Source organism: Ylistrum balloti, unplaced genomic scaffold (assembly GCF_031769215.1).
Source record: "Ylistrum balloti isolate Yb309-2 unplaced genomic scaffold, AGI_CSIRO_Ybal_v1 Utg369890, whole genome shotgun sequence".
NCBI lineage: Eukaryota > Metazoa > Mollusca > Bivalvia > Pectinida > Pectinidae > Ylistrum > Ylistrum balloti.
This window is the reverse complement of record NW_026782023.1, coordinates 325,060-344,521: the sequence shown is the minus strand read 5'-3', so window position 1 is coordinate 344,521 and position 19,462 is coordinate 325,060. Positions and strand designations below refer to the sequence as shown.

General features: G+C 35.6%; 1 protein-coding gene across 1 annotated transcript; it reads left to right on the top strand.

Moving 5' to 3' along the window:
- The first annotated feature begins 6,520 nt into the window (after positions 1-6,520).
- Positions 6,521-7,624, top strand: LOC132546431 (uncharacterized). The gene has a single exon (XM_060210143.1). The coding sequence runs from the start codon at positions 6,521-6,523 to the stop codon at positions 7,622-7,624; it is 1,104 nt and encodes a 367-aa protein (XP_060066126.1).
- Positions 7,625-19,462: the final 11,838 nt, after the last annotated feature.

The following is a 19,462-nucleotide window of genomic DNA, read 5'->3' as shown; positions in this document are numbered from 1 at the left end:
AGAGGGCGAATCTTTCAACTAGGTGATACAGCACACATTTGCTCGAACGCCAATATTTTTCGATGTTCTGTTATAACCTTTGAACTAGAACAAAAATATGAACAAAAGAAAGGTTATCACGGAAACTCCTCAATGTTTACAACAATGGAACAAACAGACAAACTAACGAGCATCAAATACGCCCAGTTTCATATTACATAAAGAAATCAAATATTTCCAAATGAGATCACTATGACGACCGTAAAACTTCCCCATAGTTTTATCAATAGGTAGACTTATTTGTAAGATAGGTTGTTTTCGAGTTGTCATAGTATCTGCCTCCCATGTGAGTTTTTTAAGAGCTTGACTTACACATATATACTATGCTTATGTTCCTCTTTGAATCAGATTTGACAAACCCAGCTCCATTTAGAGCTCTGTGATGTCTGCCTCCTTCTGGAATCGTCTTAAAAGCAATTAGATAAGGTCTGTTTCAATTTGATAACTTCTTCCGACAAGTCCATCTCATTTGGGAACCTATTCTCTTTTGAAAAGCCTAAGAGAAACATGGTGGACTCCTTTATGAGCCTCGTACAACGTACAGTAAGAAAGCCAGGTGTCATTCTATCTTGATGATTCCCAAGTGGGGCTTCCTAATTATCAAGCTATCTACTATTACTCTAAAAAATATCTTAACACTCCTGATGACGGACCTGAAACATAAAAAGGCCTTTTGCTGCTAACTTGAATGGCTATTTGAGCCTGTCTAAGGTTGCCGAATATGTGAACCTTAAACAGGACAGGTTGTCGCTCAGAACTGATCGTTCCATAATATGGTGAAACTGTTTGAATAACTGAACTCCAAAGCGAAGTACAACATAACTACATTTGTATATACCTCAAACTGTAAGCAGGTATGCAGATAACATGTATATGGTATATTCACTTTTCAGTCATTATTGTAGTAGATACGCAACCGGATGTGTTGTAACTTTAGAATGAACATTTCAGCCTGACTAGACTCCCGTGAAATAGCATTTACCGGAACGCAGAACGATTGTAAGTAATGTAATGTAAAGTATGTAATGTTCAAAAGAAAAGAAAGGATTTTTGCCACTTTTAAACGTCGAAATAAAAGGGAAGCAAGACAAAAAAACAAAATCAATTTTTTGTTATCTACAACATACAAACCAATAGCAATTAAAGACTTCTGCTACATTCTCAAATAGGTTCGGGATTCTGTCTTATCCCTTGATTGCGTATGAACACTAATCAATCAAACTACCCCGAGTGCCTGAATTCCTATGGAGCCTCGTACAACAAACGGTCCTCGCTTTAGAGCCTCGTAATCAAGTTCTCAGTCAGACCTCGCGTTGTCATTAGTGATAGCCAACTGCTGGATATCTCATGGTGTCAACGAGAAAGTCTACCCCGAATAAAAGCATTCCTTGTATTACATTATGTAACTTTGAATAATTTATATGACTCAATATGTATTGATTATCTCTGCTTTTAAAGCGACTGCTTTAAAACATATCAAAAGAATGAATCAATATTTTGCACAGCAAGCAAATACAAATAACCAGATTAACCACGTTCGTTGGTGTTAAAAAAGAGATTTGAATATGAAAGCTGTTCTTATAGTAGTAGAATTTCCATTTTAAAATGAGATTGAAAAAGAATTGTGAATGTAATAATTCTTTTCAAGACAGTGATTAAAACGAATGACTGGTCTACTTTCATAGCGACATAAAGAACATATTTTAAACTACATTTGTCATTGTAGTAAACCTTTTGCTTCTTTAAACTGATGTAAGAAGAATTTAATTGCACTTATCAGTAAAAATAATTTGGCAAAAATATCTTTAAGTTGGTTCATATTTTCTGTAGTGCTTGGGTTTTTTGGCAAGGTACTGCAATCATGTCAACAGGTGCATATAGAGAACAGCGAACGTTTTATTGACAAATGGAACAGTACTTTATGTACGTCTGTCGAACCTGTCATGGTACAAAGCTATTTGTTATGAGATTACGAGTTCCCTAGTGCCAGATGAGACGCGCCTTACATAAAACACATACTTAGTTCTACCTGCTAAGGAACTAGACTTGTCCGCGTCCTACCATTTCTATCGTGAAGGTTAGATCATACAAGTTGCACTTGCTCCCCTTAGGAATTATATATAATCTAAACGTTGAAGACTTTCTGAGGCAATTCAGTCCTAACTTAGTTTATGGAGGACGGATAATAGCGATGTTGCTAAATTCTCGAACTGTGGCCGTTAGAACAAACCCATGTTACCAAGCAAAGGTTAGTAATTGTGCCTTCTGATTTACAACACTCGAGACGAGGGGGAATATACACGTAATGTCATCCTTTGTCATGCAGAGGTATATAAATTTATCTTCGAGACGAACAGTGTGTAATATGACTCAATATGTACACACTCGAGGGAGAAATGTTTTCATTTAAATTCCAGTAAATTTTACACCCTTACCCATGACATCGAACCGTATTTCCATCAATACGTAAATGTCATTCTGCCACGAAAGCAAGCATGTTCTCTTTGTGTTTCTCTTTGTGTTATTAATGTTATTGATGTAGTTGCCATCAAAGGAATAATATCTAATTACGATTCTTTTTTCTTGGCGTATATGCAGAGGCATGGTGAATACTAAGTAGATTATATATAAAGCATGGAAATGTTCGGACTTTAAAGGATAAAACGAGATGATGGAGTAATTCAATGGTTTAGCATGCAAGGTATTAATGGATTGACAGGTTGTCCTTGTTGATGGATTGTGTGCTTTTTTATTGACAATTGTTTGAAACTGATTGTGGGTTTTTAATAGTGGAGTTTTAATGACAATGACTGGGAAATGATTGTGAGATTTTGATGGTGGAGTTGTACTGAGAAAAGTTGAGAAATGATTGTGGGATTTTGATGGTGGAGTTGTAATGATATTGGTTGGGAAATGATTGTGGGTTTTAGATGTTGGAGTTGTAATGACAATGGATGGGAAATGCCTGGGGTTTCGATGGTAGACGGATATTAATGTTTAGGATGTGGGGATATGATTGGGGACCTTTTTTAATCTTTTATAGTCGACTGCTATTGACGGTGATGGTAGACAGGATTGAATGTTGGAGGGTGGGTGGGGGGATATGATTATTGAACGTTTTCTTATATATATGACTGTCTGTGGTATGAGAATTGAGATGTTTCATGATGATGTGGTATTGACGTCTGTGGGGAAATTTGATATGATTTTCACAGATGAGTGGTATTGGATTTAAAGGGGTGGCAGTGTTTCCATGCTGGAGTGGTATTGTAGATGGTGATGGTTAGATTGTTAACTTTTAATGTGGAGTGGTATTGAAGTTGGAGAAGGTTGATTTATCGGCTTTTAAGGGTGTAATATTATTCAGGGTGGTGCAGAAGGAAATGTTGAATTCATTGATACAATTATCGCATAACACGCGAGAAATTCTGGTGATAACATGTGTTCTGCCCCTTTTTCAACATTTAGTATTGTTACAATGGGAAAGCCTTTTGTACTTTAGGGTCAAGCAATAATTAAAAAAAATGCTGTATTACTTCTTTTATATTTGTTTTCATCCTTTTTATTTTTTTGAAGCAGGGTCACTTTGTGTTTAACAAGAATGCATACATTCGTACTAATATATTATTGTATTTAATTGACACATTATCTGTTATCTAATTGTTATTTCAAACGAAAAAACGATGAAATTCGTCCTCAAAATTGTTGTTACAAAATGACATTTTCTGTTTTCCCTCGCGATACCTGCCCAGTGTCCTTTTTCAAACTTCAAAGATGATTTTCTAGATTTGGATACTTCCCTAACCTCCTCCCTTCATGTAGCCTAGCGACGCCATGATTCCATTTAAAAAATAAGCATGTAACCTGGATCTTAACATATTGTACGAGTCTCTTTAAAAACAACGAATAACTCATTCGCGAAGTATTTTGAAGTATTTCGTAACCATTTAACCTTACAGACCTAATTTTCACTATCTTCACCAAGCTGTATGATACGCGTGATATTAATTACCCTGTTGTGAATTTTCATTCTCTGGGTAGCAACAGCCATGCCTCCCAAACCTGTTTTACAATTGATTAAAATTTCAAAGGTTTATCCTTAATATAACGATTTTTCGTGCAAATTTCGATAACTGATTAACTCACAACATGGGGTACTGAAAGATGTAGGGTGATGAATATTATGGAGAAGTTTTACTGTCTTTTGAAAAGGTTTAGGGCGTGTTCGATGCTTGTTCGCGTGCCTGTTTGTCCCGTTACTTACTCGGAAGGATCAATATCTACAGGGTTGATGTCATCAAGAAGCAGAAGACGCTTATCCTTCAAGCCACCTGGTCCTATTCTCATACATTGGAGAGTGATTGAAAGAACGTTAGAACTGTGGTGGGTTAGAAGTGAAGTACTAACCCTACTGCAGCATGAATGTTTTATGAAGACTGATAATGCAAATCGAGTGTACGTTCGGTGTCCTGTGTCATGGTTGGCCGGTTTGTGATAGTGACAATATGTGGCCTTTCCTTCCGCTCAATGAGGTTTACCCAATATACTGCAAGCGTACCTATTTTAGCGGTATATTAATTTAGCGCTTTGCATGCTGAAAGTATAGTGATACATTACTATTGTTGATTACAGCTTCTGAAATTTTATTTTTACAGCAAATTAATTGATGTGCTATTTCATCATTGTGTTCCTTTGCTAATAAGTTAGAATATGCAAAAAATTGCCAAATGAAATAAATTTCTTTTTTCAAAATGAGATCATTAAGGAAAGAAGTTTACAATGAAGACTTATGTCAATAGATCGACAATTCAATGGCGGACGTGTTTACTTAAGTGTTGTTCACTGCCATATGTGGCCTAGATATGATCGCGAATCTAAATTTATTCTGAATTATACAATGGAAGGTAAATAATCCATCTTTGTTCTATCTGAAACCTGTGGATTAAATCCTTGAAAGAGATTGCCAATGTGAGATCAATATTGGGTTTATCTGCCTGTAATATCGGGTCATACATATGTTCATGTCTTAGGATTGAATTTTTCAGATTTGGGCCAAGACCGTTTTGGCAGACGAAATCTTTCGGGGCTTTGGCCGACACCAGCTGTGGTAGACCAGAGTACGCCAGAGAAACATCACAGGGTTTCCACCACAGCACCAGACTCTCACAGGATATCGGAGCTTTGTCCATGAGGGTACTTGACTTTCGGAGTATAACGGGCTGGATTTTTTTTTATGTCTACTGACAATTCCAGCAGAAAAATCGCCCTGAACAACCAAGACAACATTAACTTCATTTAGGTATGCTTCCAGTGAAATCAATAACAGCGATATTGGCTGTTAACTTGTCCAGTGATCAATGGGGCTGATTTCATATATTTGCGTCGGCTGGATTCCAAGTGTGCATGCATTCACGTGATAGGAAATCTTTGAAAATAATTCTTTGTGTAAATACCGTGGCAGTGTTTGCACGTCCATTGCCTGTCTCCCATTGGAACACTTGTTTGGACATCTTGTGTTTTCTTTGCTCAGTACTGTAATAAATGCCGCGATCTGTCCATGCATTAACATCGTGCCCCTGAAGAACACCTTTTGCGGCTTGAGACTGGCTTGAATAATTTCCATAGGTTGTTTTCTGTAACACGTTAGACCACAATAAGAATACAGGTGTTCTAAACGAATCAAATTTGCTTTCGTGTAAACAAAATCACTCTTGTGTACCTTCATGGGATTTTTAATAGAAAAAAAGAAGAAAGCTGTCTGAAAATTGATTTTTAAGGATTACAGAACAATGCATGAATTTGTTTGATCCGCGGTATTACGAGGGACACATGTTTACAACACACCCTTGAACTTATACCACCCCAGCTTTATTAGATATACTGGAATACTATTACTCCAAATTTAACTTTCATGACTACAGTGAGAGCCATTTTGAGGACATTCATAATAAAATTGACCACCAAGGTCGGTATTCCTTCATAAAATTCAGGATCAGCGTCCAGTTTGATTGGTTAGTCTTTAATCAGGAAGTTTTGTCAAGTGGGCATGATAGATTTATTGGAGACGCGTGTGCAGGTATCATAGCGATCGTGGACCCTTTAAATGACTTGTGGTAGACCTAAACGATAAATAACGGAATTTGTCATGTTTAAATAACGGCCTAGTCTACCTGTGGCTTTACTTAACTATGAAACAGAATAAAGATATGCATGAGAATATTTACCTGTTATAAATATCACTATAGGAGATATTACCGGTGTGTATGTATCGTACCACTTATTATTGGACATTTTTCTTATATTACAGGTAAACTATCTGACGTCACACAGGTGTATATGGTCTGATCTACCTGTACATGAACTATGTATGTATTAAACCACAATAGCGAACAATATACCCTACACGTCAATTCTGTCGTCTGAATGATACAATCATCGGCAAATAAGCTTCTTATATCTCTTCACGCATGCGTAGAACAACATGAAATCGGATTCTAAATCAATGACGGTAGAAACTCCAGTGGGATCAGTTCCTAAAAGACCGGTGTACAGTCGACACTCGACCAAGACAGTGCCGAGACGACAGTGGTTAGGGGCACGCAGGAGAATCAGTTCAGTTAGTTTTGATATATCACCTATCGAAGAGAACTTTACTGAGGACAATGTTATAAGTTTCGGGGGAAAGAAGGATTACAACTGCAGAAGGATGAGTGCGCCCGAGCTCCCCCCTATAGATTACCGGGCTAAATATTCTCCAACACAACTAGTGCTGCAGGGATCCTTACTCCGGCGGACATCCTACAACGGTCAATCTGGTAGTCATCCACACAGTGCAACGAGTGATGGTTCCCTGAGGGGCCAGACCGCCAAGTCTCCCCACAGTGCTAATTCGTCCTCATCTGGACAGAGTTTTGGACAACAGGGAAAGTCAGTCAATGTTGGTCTAAATAGGGGAAAGACTTGGTGTGTTCCGGAGCAGACAGACGTCGGAAGTCCTCGGATAGACCAGGGCAAAAGAAAACCCATAGGAGGTACATATAATCAGATGACTCCACGATCAACAAGATTCCGGACTTCACGTCTGTCCAGTAAGGATAATTCCTTGTCCAGCGGCAATAATAACACGACGTCTAACCGACGTCCATTACAACATTGCAAAAGTGACTCGAAAATCATCGCTCCTATTGAAGAGTTCCAAAAATCAAAAACATTTATCAAACGAAATAATAGTGAACAGAAATTGAACGACAAAAACGCAAAAAATAACCAAAGAACGTTGTCAATTGACAAAACTGAAACTCTAACACGAGGTAAAACAACTGCTGGCAATGTTAGTGGAATGAGGAAGTATTCATCGACTTTTGTCTTAAACATCCATAACAAAAATAGTGAAATTGAATCAAGGACTACAGAACACGAGAATGATGATTCTGACTCGGATTCTAACAAAGATCAATACATCATAAACTGGATCATAGGAGTACAATCGGAGGAAACAGAAATTCCACCGGAACCGGAAATAGAATATCATGACGTTCCTCCACAGACAGACACAGCAGTCCATATAGTGTACGGAGACGGATAAGATCTCTGTACATCCGTGGAATTTATCAAACGGATTTATTCATCATTAAGTTTTTGAAACTTACAAACAGAACTATGTTTAATAACTTATACTTGGTTGTTTTTAGGACGACCACGTAACTATGACGACCGTTCTCGTGGTAAGTTGTTTATTGTTTGTTTACCCGACACATCTAAGCTTAAAGCGAGTGTGATATATCTCTGGTCGATTTGTTACTTATTGTGTGTATATTGTTATGTTTATAAAGGATTAAAATAACACGGTCACGTTATCAATAACAAAGCACTGTTATTCTCTGACATGTTCTGTGTCGTCCTGGTCAATTCTGTCGCAGTTCAAAATAAATAATCTCTTCATCAATCAAAAACGATAGAATAGTATTCGTTTTTGAGATATTTAACCAGCTCATTGTTTCAATCAGATTTCAAATAACTTTTTAAGTAAAACCATCCGATGCTTAAAAAGTCAATGTAGCATTTTTAATATGGATGTTCTACCTTGTAAATTGAATAGCCTTTTTGTCCCTTTTAACCTGGTGCTCCGCTATTACAATACATACTGTTTTGCAATGATCGACGCCCAATATCGACAACGCATCTATTGTCAGAGAATTTCAGTCCATCAAATAGAGGCCTGTTTGTTTAGAACCAAAACAGCTGAAACGGGGATTAAAAACATTTGTGGAAAATTTAGAAAACAATGCCGGTGGAATGTCAGTCATGTTTACGTGGTGTATCATGTTTTACACACGTAAAAAGCTGACGTGTACCTCTGTCTGACGTCATACTCAATTACATATTGTTAACCATCGTTTCTGTTGTTTATGGTTCGCAATGAACGGTCTCAATTCACCATTGTTTAACGTGTGCGTATTGGGTAGACATTGGGACGAGAGGTCCTATATTTAATAAGTGTGAGAGGTGTGTGGGACTCCCTGACGTATGGAGTCCAGTGTTCAAACTAGTGTTTATGCTTTATCTGTGATAAATTAGCTATTTCCCCATTGTTTATATTTTTAAAAATGTACTGCAATAATGTGTAATGGTGAAGTTATCCCACAATTCTTACATCCATCTTTGAAAGTCAGAAATTCAGCTTTTAGGCTTAGAGCATCATATGAGAAAAAAAAATAGCACAATCAAATATTAAACTTGTTTATTTTATAGTATCAAAATTTTGTTAAGTGTCATGAAATTCACGACATGTTCACGTGATTTTAGACAAATTGGCAGTGTGTGAATTTTCCGTTTAAATGATCTTGAACTTTTGTGATAAGGAATTTCAATCGTTTCTAAGATTTGAATTTTTACTCGTTCAACTCTGTGTCAGCCTTAACCCAATATATATATGGCGCCTGGATTTTCTGCCAAAAAGATAATGTCGAAGTTGTGGTTCACTTTTACCTGTGTCGCATACCCTATAGAGACGTTACCAACTCGGGTTCCAACTTACCCAACCTAAGGTACTGGCCTATCGATTACCCATTAAACTCCAAACGTACCTCCGCAATAGGAGAGTTGTCGGATCTATACCAGCTCAATAGGACGCGGCAGGGAAACATGGTATCCATACCACAAATGCAGTTTAGGTAATCGCAAAATAGCTTTAATTGAAATACACATTGCAGTAAATAGGAGCGCAAACTACTTTCTGATCATAATCAATAGACACGATTCTCTCGCATTATGTGCGATTGAACTATGACTGTCAATATTGCCGTTGATAAGCCTTCCACCTCGGCGTTCTAAACACGGGCTTGATCTAAGTCGGTGTTCTGATTGAACTCTTGGTAGTTTCAGACAACGAGCTTATGTTTTCGAAGCTGACACAGTCATGCAAAATAAATCAATGTTAGTTTTAGGAGATTGTAAATCTGTTTTATCTCCTAGCACAAAGATATCCGATTCGCCCGTATTTTATCTACTCATTGTTTACTTAAACACCTCAACACGATTTACAACTCCTAGAATTCTCATCAAACGTTATGTCATTATAATCTTCTAAAGTATCAGTGATTTTCGTCATGCGAGCAATTAAGACATTTAGGAGTATATATATATATATGTAAGGATGGGCGATTGGAGCGGAAATCCATTTAATGTGTCCACTAATAAGCCCATTATATGATTTTCGCTGACAACACATGCGGGCATACATTTAAAGCAAGGTATAAACTTGGAAAGTTAGGGACTCAGCTCGAGTGGACAGAGGTCATTACCCTTATCTGTCCACCAACTAAATGACCAGTCTGTTTATAAATTCCATTTCTCAGACTTCAATAAACATGAACAGTCACAGTGACGTCACCAATTAAATGCAATGTATAAATTACCTACCTTAATGGGTCATATAACCCAGGGGGATATACTAGTGTACGTTTGAAGTAACAGTTAATGTTTGAATGAAAAGGAAAAAGGTTCTTCTTCGAATTAATAAAGAATTTACACACAAAAAAATAACTAAGACTTAATCATACAATTTATATGTAGAATCATTTAATGTTTCTTATGGTTACCTCTATATTTAACTCAGTGTTTAACCTTGAAAATGATGTCCTAAAGTGTATATACTGTGTTGTATAATAAATCTCGACATAACAGATATATCGCCATTAAGATAATTCTATTCAGACGTACATACAAACTTATGCTAAATTTGATGGAATTGAATTTCTATCTAATTATATTCATTAATTATACAAATTGAGTTGTACAAACCTAACAATTTAATTACGCTTGATTTCTTCTCAGCAATACTGTAAACGGTTAATATTTCAGTGAGAGGTATTTTTTTCGAACCGGGCAATTTTTCCAAAACCTGTTTTCAGTAAATTATTGCACGCTATTTTTTTCTTTTATAATAAAACGTCACTGCTTACTTAAAACGCATATTTTTAAATAAATATCTACAGAGATTAAATACGTATCTGATTAATTATAGACATTATACAAACATCGAATTCCGTTAGAATTACAGGTGTAGTTGAAAATGGAAATGGGTCATCGATATATATAAACTTTGATAAGTGTATTGAGATTGCGATAGACAAGAGGTGTATTAGTGGTACTTACCGCTGATCACGTACTCGTGGAATGGGCTCCCACTGAGAAGTACGTGCGCGGAGGATGGTAGTCTTCCAACCCAACACCAGTAACGGAGTAGGAATTTCCTCTGTGTTACATTTTATTGAAGTTTGAATGTTGAAAAAGCCCACCCCTACCAACCAACCCTATCCACCCCCGAAATAAACAAATAAATCAATAGAATGAAAATTTAAAAAAAAACGCACATCCTCCTTCACTCACATACTCAAAGCTATTTTATCAAAGAGTGTTCATTCTGACACTGTTGTACAAAATCATCGTAAACAGGAATCTAATACACACATTATTGTCAGTTTTTGTTTCAAATTTTCAGTGGTTGTGAATTTTTTCACGATTTCTGGTCGAAAAGAAAATACCTGTTTGATAACAATGAATAATTGGATAGCTTTAATCCGAAGTGAATGTTTAGTCTGTTCAAATGACCCTAATCCTAGGATTATTGTCTAAACGATTACAGGTTGTACGGATTACAGAAAATCCCCAATAATCGTTGGTTCTATTAGACGTCAATTTCACGCACTGTGTGAACCATTTCAATCAGTTGGAAACAATTCATATTTCTAATTAATTCTTCAAATTTGAGCCTAATTTTTAAAATCTCGTAAATAAGTTTAAAGGTTTAAAGATTGGGCAGTTTTTGATACAGAGACAAACATGTTAGAATCAATTTATCTTCATATTTTCAATTTGTTAATGGATAATATCTTAAAAGATTTATTACAGAGATATGAAGCTCAAAATAGTTTTATTATTGAGTATGAAAACTTATTTGACGAGAAATGAATGGAATGGCTAACACATAAATAAGTGGGATCAATTCTGAATCATTTGGCGACAGTCACACACATATAAGTCAATAAATGCGATATATATCTTGGGGTATTATACAACTTGACGGCAATAAAATATGTACTTTGCCCATAACAAGGCACTTGGTGTGCCATTTCGATATTTTTATTGCCGTATCAAAAGTCATTCATAATAGTGTCAGGAAAGCAAATTTTCCTGAGTTCAATAAAGCAAGCGCCTGTAGGGGGTGTACGACAGATACCATTACAGGGAGGGGTCAGCGGTTAATTATCTCTATTATCAAGACATATTACGGAACAATGCATATTAAGATTACCTGTCTACAGGTCGTTGTATTTTTGTTCATATTTCATATATATGTTTTGTACACATACTTGACCCATGAACTTTCCACACAGTATATTTTTGACCTATGACCCTATCGATCGGCGCGTGTCCAATTATGAAGTTCGTGTGGATTTATCTGTTTGAGGTGATACAATCACCCATAGAGAACAATAAGACATGATTCACCCAAATCAACAATTCGATATTAAACAAAAAAACTTTGATACAATAAAAATACTTTATCATTGTTAAATTGCCTACTCAGAACTTGGAAATCACCGCCAGTTCCTCGCTAATGCATGACCTTGAACGGGTCGAGACCTTAGGTTGGGTACGGTTGTGCTGATTAATGGTTTAAATAAGAACACACATTTTTTGATTGAACGATTTGCCATATAAGGCATGATTGTATTGTTATGATATGTAGGTATGTTAATATATTGTCTTTCATAGAATAGACTTCATGTTTTGTTTCTGTCATTTTTGTATCTTTACCACATCGCTTTACTAAGCTTCTGTGATATACATCGGGTTTTTAACCTAAACACAAAAGACAACATTTTTATTCAGAATTTTAAAGAATTTTTTATTTGAAAACATGTTTGGGCCATCTGGTCAATCTTTGGTTGATAAAAATGGCAAAAAATATAACTAAAATAAAGACATCGTTCTCCGAGTAAAACTCGTCATTTGGTGTAGCAATTCAGACAGCTGAAATCATATTAATTTTAACCCGAGAAAATGTCAAAATTGGCGAATTTTTTATCACGGGTTTTGACACTAAAGCCATTGTAGACTTGCTTGTGTCCGTTTGACTGTTGTTTTGCTGTTGTCGTACTCTTTCTGTCATAAGTACGCGGGCATGAGTAATGAAAGTTTTAAGATCCTGTATGTCTGTCCATAGTTGAAATCAGTAGCTTCTACAATCGCCAAGAAATTCAATATTTTTAATTAATCAATACATCAATAAATTATGAATTAAAAAAGGACCTGAACAAGACAACAATTGTTGTACTAGTCCCAGTTTTCTTAATGACTTCTGGTTTTGTGATGCGAACAATGATACATATGCTTAGTGTGCGTTGTTATATCTATTGAACATTGTCCAGCAAGATCTATTCATCTATGTTATACACGAAGGTTAAGTAACGTCCTGACAATGGTAAGATTTTGTTCAGATCTGGAAAAGTGTGAAATAGGTGTTTTATTGTTAAAGTTAATTAAAAGAACACATTGAGCTGCGCATTTTCCTTTCTATCATTGCCTCTACTCTGCTTTATTTTTTCTAGAGGACTTGTGATCAATGCCAGCCATTCTTTTCCCATAGTATAAACGTGACGCAGTTGTCATATGGGGCAAAGAACTAATTTTTGTCAGCTTAGTAGGAGTTATAATACAGAGAGGAGATATGTTCGATGAATCTGGTGGAAAAAGTTTCAAACTATTTTTTCAAAATGACCTGAATTTTGTTGAAGAAACATATTAGAACTTGTCTGAATTAGCCCTGATTAGAGGCAGATTTTTGTGCACATTGCAACTCAGACACGGGGCCATTTAGGGCGAAATTTTGAATACCTTCACAGACCGTGGAACTTTCCACTGGGTTGCTGGCAAGCGTCCGAGGTTTGTGTCATAATGTGTATTTAACGATACGAATACGACTTTTAAGTTTATTCTTCAGAAGATAGCTCAACTTTTAAATTCTTTTGTCAATTTAGTATCAGTGTTTGCTTCACAATGATGCCTATTTAAGTCTGAAAGGCCATTACACAATACACGTCGAGTTCGCAATTAGTTTCGGTAGGTCGGTGGGTTTATATACCAAATGATTGGACAAGACACCAATTGTGACAAGCTTGAATCTTTTATATGTTGGAATACCCGTTTGTTGACCTTCTGTGTTGAAAACGCTTTTAACAAATAAAGGTAAAAAAATCCCAGGGGAAATATTTGTTGTTAAGGAGTTAAGAAGACCAACTAGCATAGGACAAGTCGAAACCAATAGAGAGCTGTTATTTATCTATTTTTTATAGCAACGTATATTTACGTGTAATATTCCGGAATTTTTCATTATGTGATATTGGGATTTATCAGTAATATAATTATTTAATGCTGAGGTTTTATTCGGGAGTAGCGTCTATATTGCCCTACTTTAACCTGTATAGACTTAACAATTAACAAAGGGAGGCTTTAAATGGGTTCTTTAGCACGCCAAGCTTGCTGCACTGACGTAGACATTCGCCTATTAAGAGTCTGAGAGTGAAACCCTGATGCAATAATATACAAGTCGGGTTTTACTGCTGATATAGATTGTGTGGATTTATCTTAAGCCGATTTCACTATGTGCTACTGTAAAATCGTTAATTTTCGTGGTGGATTTATTTTAAAACAATTCACCATGTATTACAGTAAAATCAATGATTTTCGTGGTTGATTTATTTTATAACGATTAACTATGTGCTACTGTAAAATCGTTAATTTTCGTGGTGGATTCATTTCAAAACGATTCACTATGTGTTGCAGTAAAATCAATAATTTTCGTTGTGAATTTATTTTCAATGATTTTATGTTACTCTTAATCCATGAATTTTTATGTTCCTGAACTGTTGAAAAAAAAACAAGTAGATACATATAGCAATATTTATTCACAAAATCAAATGTCCGCGGAATAATGATTTAAGAGAAAAAAATCTACGAAAATTGAGTCCCTCGAAAGTATATACTTTCACAGTATTTCGGGTTCATTAAAAAGAAATCCTCCTGAACTAATTGTCGCTCTGCCGTTGTCATGGTGTTCTGACACATGTAAAACTAGTAGGACAGGCGTTGGAGAAGCAATCAAGTCGTTCACCGTCGATATTTTCCTTGAACGGCCCTAAAATGATGCCTTTGATGAAATTCATGATAGCAAAAAATTACATATTCATCGATATATTTTTTCTCTGTAAAACATATTATTATCTTCAAGAGGCGTTAGAATTCGGAATGGTTCCATTCTGGAGTCTATAATCCGTCTCCGTTCCCATGTGCCAATAGTAGAGGGAGTTTTTTTTATATGGTTTATCGTGTGTGGTGTTGAACTTGTACAGTGAACATGTCTCGCTTGTGTTACGAGACACGAATTTTAGCTATAATTTCTAAAACCTTTCTGTTCTTTCGCAATATAAATGTTGGTATTGACAATATAGTTAAAGTTTTTTGAGCATGATCAAATACTAACAAATAATTTTTTTCTATGTTATTGTAATGCCTTGTGACAAAAAAGCGTTCAATTCCTTCTGAGGTGTTCCGAATGACATGGTGCTAACAATGATCAGTTTCCCTATTAATTTGTTAACATTTTCTCTAGCTTCACCTATTCCTTGGATTGTATTCTTGTATAGATAAAAAAAAGATGTGTGTTCCGAATGTTAACGCGTGGTACTTGTACACAGATATTCTATCTGCATTTGTGTAACCATTTTTCATCCGTCCATTCATTATATCATTTATATAGTTAAAACAGAGTGTGTTCCGAACAGAAGTGCTGTAGTTATATGAAACTATGGTTTACAATGTAATTGTACCTTTGTTGTATGTAATAAGATTAAGTTATTTGACAAATCGTATTCAAACAAATGTATACCTTTGTGTTTGTGTTAAATATTCATAACGTATTTTCCGTGTTTATTTTTTAACCGATCCTAGTCTTGAAATATCAATGTGGCCTTATCTGAATGGAATTATTTATTTCTCCAAGAGTTGACGACGTCGGATAAAGCATTTTAAAAAGTTGTACATACGGGTACTGTAAATCCAGTTACCCGTATGTACCACTTTGTAATGATTTAATGAAATCCATAGACAAATATTGTTTATCAATATGTAATGTTTGACCTACGCAACTTCGCTAATGAAATTTTTATTGAATATAATTATCCTCGAGACGTCTTCAATAAGCATAGACCTGAATTTATCAGCAAATTTCACAGATGGATGAAGGTTCACACCAAATTCCTTACAATGCAATGTACCAAATTATATTCGATGTTTACAATTGGTTGAAAAAGTCCTTAGTTAAATCCAGACTCGTTTTAACTTATTTTGACATAAACCAAATTCCTGCTTTCGATTTCATCAAAAGTAACCGTCCTGTATTTTTCTTTGTCACGTATATAGCTTATGTGTGAATATTTTTGATACATTCTTAAAAAAGAGAACTTGATCATATTTTGGTTATAAATAGTATTTTAAGCGTCAAATTCGCCAACACCATTTAATGTGCAAATGACGTTACATCTAATGAAAAGAAGAAACATTCCAAATGAAAAAAAAACTATGTAGAAATGTGTGTTGTATTGTTAAGCCGATAAATGTAGAGAGTGTTCCGAATGCTTTTTGATAAATATGGTTTTTAAAACCTCACTGAGACCATACATCTAAGGTCTCCTATCTCCTGTTGACTTGGAGGTATATTACCAATCCGCCTTTGATATGTTATTAATTTATGGATATGAACTCAAATAAAATATTGATTAATCAAGCATGTTTTCTTTATTGTCATTTACGGCCCAGGTCCGAAAATTCATCTATGTTTTGTTCTCTTGGACAACAACCAAAGCAATATTTAGTTAGGAATATTGTGTAAGGTAGCATATTACCTTAACACAAACACAATCACAGGGATATTGTGTAAGGTAGCATATCACCTTAACACAATCACAGGGATATTGTGTAAGGTAGCATATCACCTTAACACAAACACAATCACAGGGATATTGTGTAAGGTAGCATATCACCTTAACTGTAACACAAATCAACAGGTATAATGTGTAAGGTAGCATATAACCTTAACGCAAACACAATAACAGGAATATTGTGTAAGGTAGCATATATCCTTAATACAAACACAATCACAGGGATATTGTGTAAGGTAGCATATAACCTTAACTCTTACACAAATCACAGGGATATTGTGTAAGGTAGCATATAACAATCACAGGGATATTGTGTAAGGTAGCATATAACCTTAACGCAAACACAATCACAGGGATATTGTGTAAGGTAGCATATAACCTTAACTGTAACACAAATCAACAGGTATAATGTGTAAGGTAGCATATAACCTTATCTCAAACACAATAACAGGGATATTGCGTAAGGTAGCACATAACTTTAACACAAACACCATCAGTGTGTATGTTAGCATAGAACCTTTACCACAATCTCAAAAACATAAACTTCATAAAGATTACTAGTTCATAATAGATCATGAACACCAACCACAATTTTACTTTGTGATAAAGCATATGTCTTTAGCACTACCACAACAAGTCTATCCGAGAAACATTTTTGTGATATGTATCAACTGTGTGATTCTACATTTGTATTCTATTCCTCCGAAGAATTAAGGAACTTCGCCGAGAAATCCACGAACCTTACAACCGTTACTCAGGTTGTGAACGAATTTGTCAGGAACAGAGCAAGCAAAATCGTATCATCCATGCTAGAGTGTTGATGCTTCTGGTTCGGTACCATCACATCTTCAGTCAATGTCACACTGTCTCAACATGTTTCTTGTCTTCCATTTCATCACTTCCTCGTATCTGCAAACCTTTAGTCACAAATGATATAACACACGGAAGAGGGATTTTCTTTGTAGGTGTTAGATGTTCTGTTATAACAGAGGACGATGTGTACAACTGTTGCAACCCTTATTGTATTAAAACTGTAATATTTTATAACATTAAGGGTAACGTTATTGTAATAAAATTGTAATATTTCATAACATTAAAGTTATTCTACTTGTAATAAGTCGAAAATTATTTTATGAACCGTATTGTAAGTAACATGGCATTTACCGCAATAAGGTTAAACTTATTGTAATATTAATACAATAAGCAATTTATTACAACATGGACCACAATATGTTCCAGCATTTACACACTACACCAAAACGCACCTATGTATCTCAAATTGTTGTATTCCTCAACCCTGACATAATCTAATTCAAACACGAATTCAACAAAACTGGAGGAAAGATACGAACAAAATAAAGATTTACACGGAAAAAAAATACACTGAGAATTACACGATGTGTTCCGGAAGAGTAAGCGTCTTCTGCTTCATCGACAACACCCGCCATGTAAACCTTTGTCAAACCAAGTAAGTAATTACACGTTCTTAAATAAACAAATTGGCATTGATGACCTGAATCAATGACGATTGCCGTCGTTTTGGCTGTGAATAACAATAACGTTGCCGTACGTGAAACATTCTACGGCGTACGTAAGAATGATATATCTCTATTTGTCTTATATAAAAATTCCATCAATCTGGAGACAGCGTGTTATGGTATAATTCTGCGATATCAAAGGGAGTATGTCACAATGCGGAATACATTATTTTTTATTTCATGTGGTTTGAACTTGACAATAGGAACACGTAACAATATAAGAGAGCCGGTGTTTTATTGATTAACCATTCTCCAGTTACCTTTGTAGAATACGTACCTACAAATTCACCTGTAATCGATACCTGTGTGACTAAGTCGTTATTACGTCAGCACCAGCTAGGCCCAGTATTTAACCCAGACAGAAGCAAATGTTTGTCCACATATTAAAGTGTCATTACTATATCTTAAAGAGTAATGGAGGACCCATCTTATCTTTTCTGATTTAAACGTTTTAAATGATAATCAATATCAATCAATATTACTGAAGAAATTCTAAAGAAATCAAAATTAGCTGAAACACAATATTTCATGGTTCCGTGTAGCACGCTGCATTCAGCTTTCAAAGAACAGTAATGGAAAAGAAATCCGGTACCCAGGCAACCAATTGTAACCTTTCTTCACGGTTCACGAACTATTAGCATTTGACCTTGAGGTAATCCTTATTCATATCGTTACAAAACGGCAACACCATGCGATCATCTACTGAAACCACTAAACCCCTGCAAACCAGGTTAATTGTCATGGTTTCATCAAGACTGCAAAATTATATGCAACAGTCGATTGCTTAACCGAGGATCTGAAAGACTTTCATTATACCGACGCCTGTTTCATTATACCGACTCCTGTTTCATTATACCGACTCCTGTTTCATTATACCGACTTCTGTTTCATTATACCGACTCCTGTTTCATTATACCGACTCCTGTTTCATTAAACCGACTCCTGTTTCATTATACCGACTCCTGTTTCATTACACCGACTCCTGTTTCATTATACCGAATCCTGTTTTATTATACCGACTCCTGTTTCATTATACCGACTCCTGTTTCATTATATCGACTCCTGTTCCATTATACAGAATCCTGTTTCATTATACCGACTCCTGTTTCATTATACCGATTCCTGTTTCATTATACCGACTCCTGTTTCATTAAACCGACTCCTATTTCATTATACCGACTCCTATGTTATTATACCGAATCCTGTTTTATCATACCGACTCCTGTTTCATTATACCGACTCCTGTTTCATTATATCGACTCCTGTTTCATTAAACCGACGCATGTTTCATTATACCGACTCCTGTTTCATTATACCGATTCCTGTTTCATTATACCGACTCCTGTTTCATTAAACCGACGCCTGTTTCATTACACCGACTCC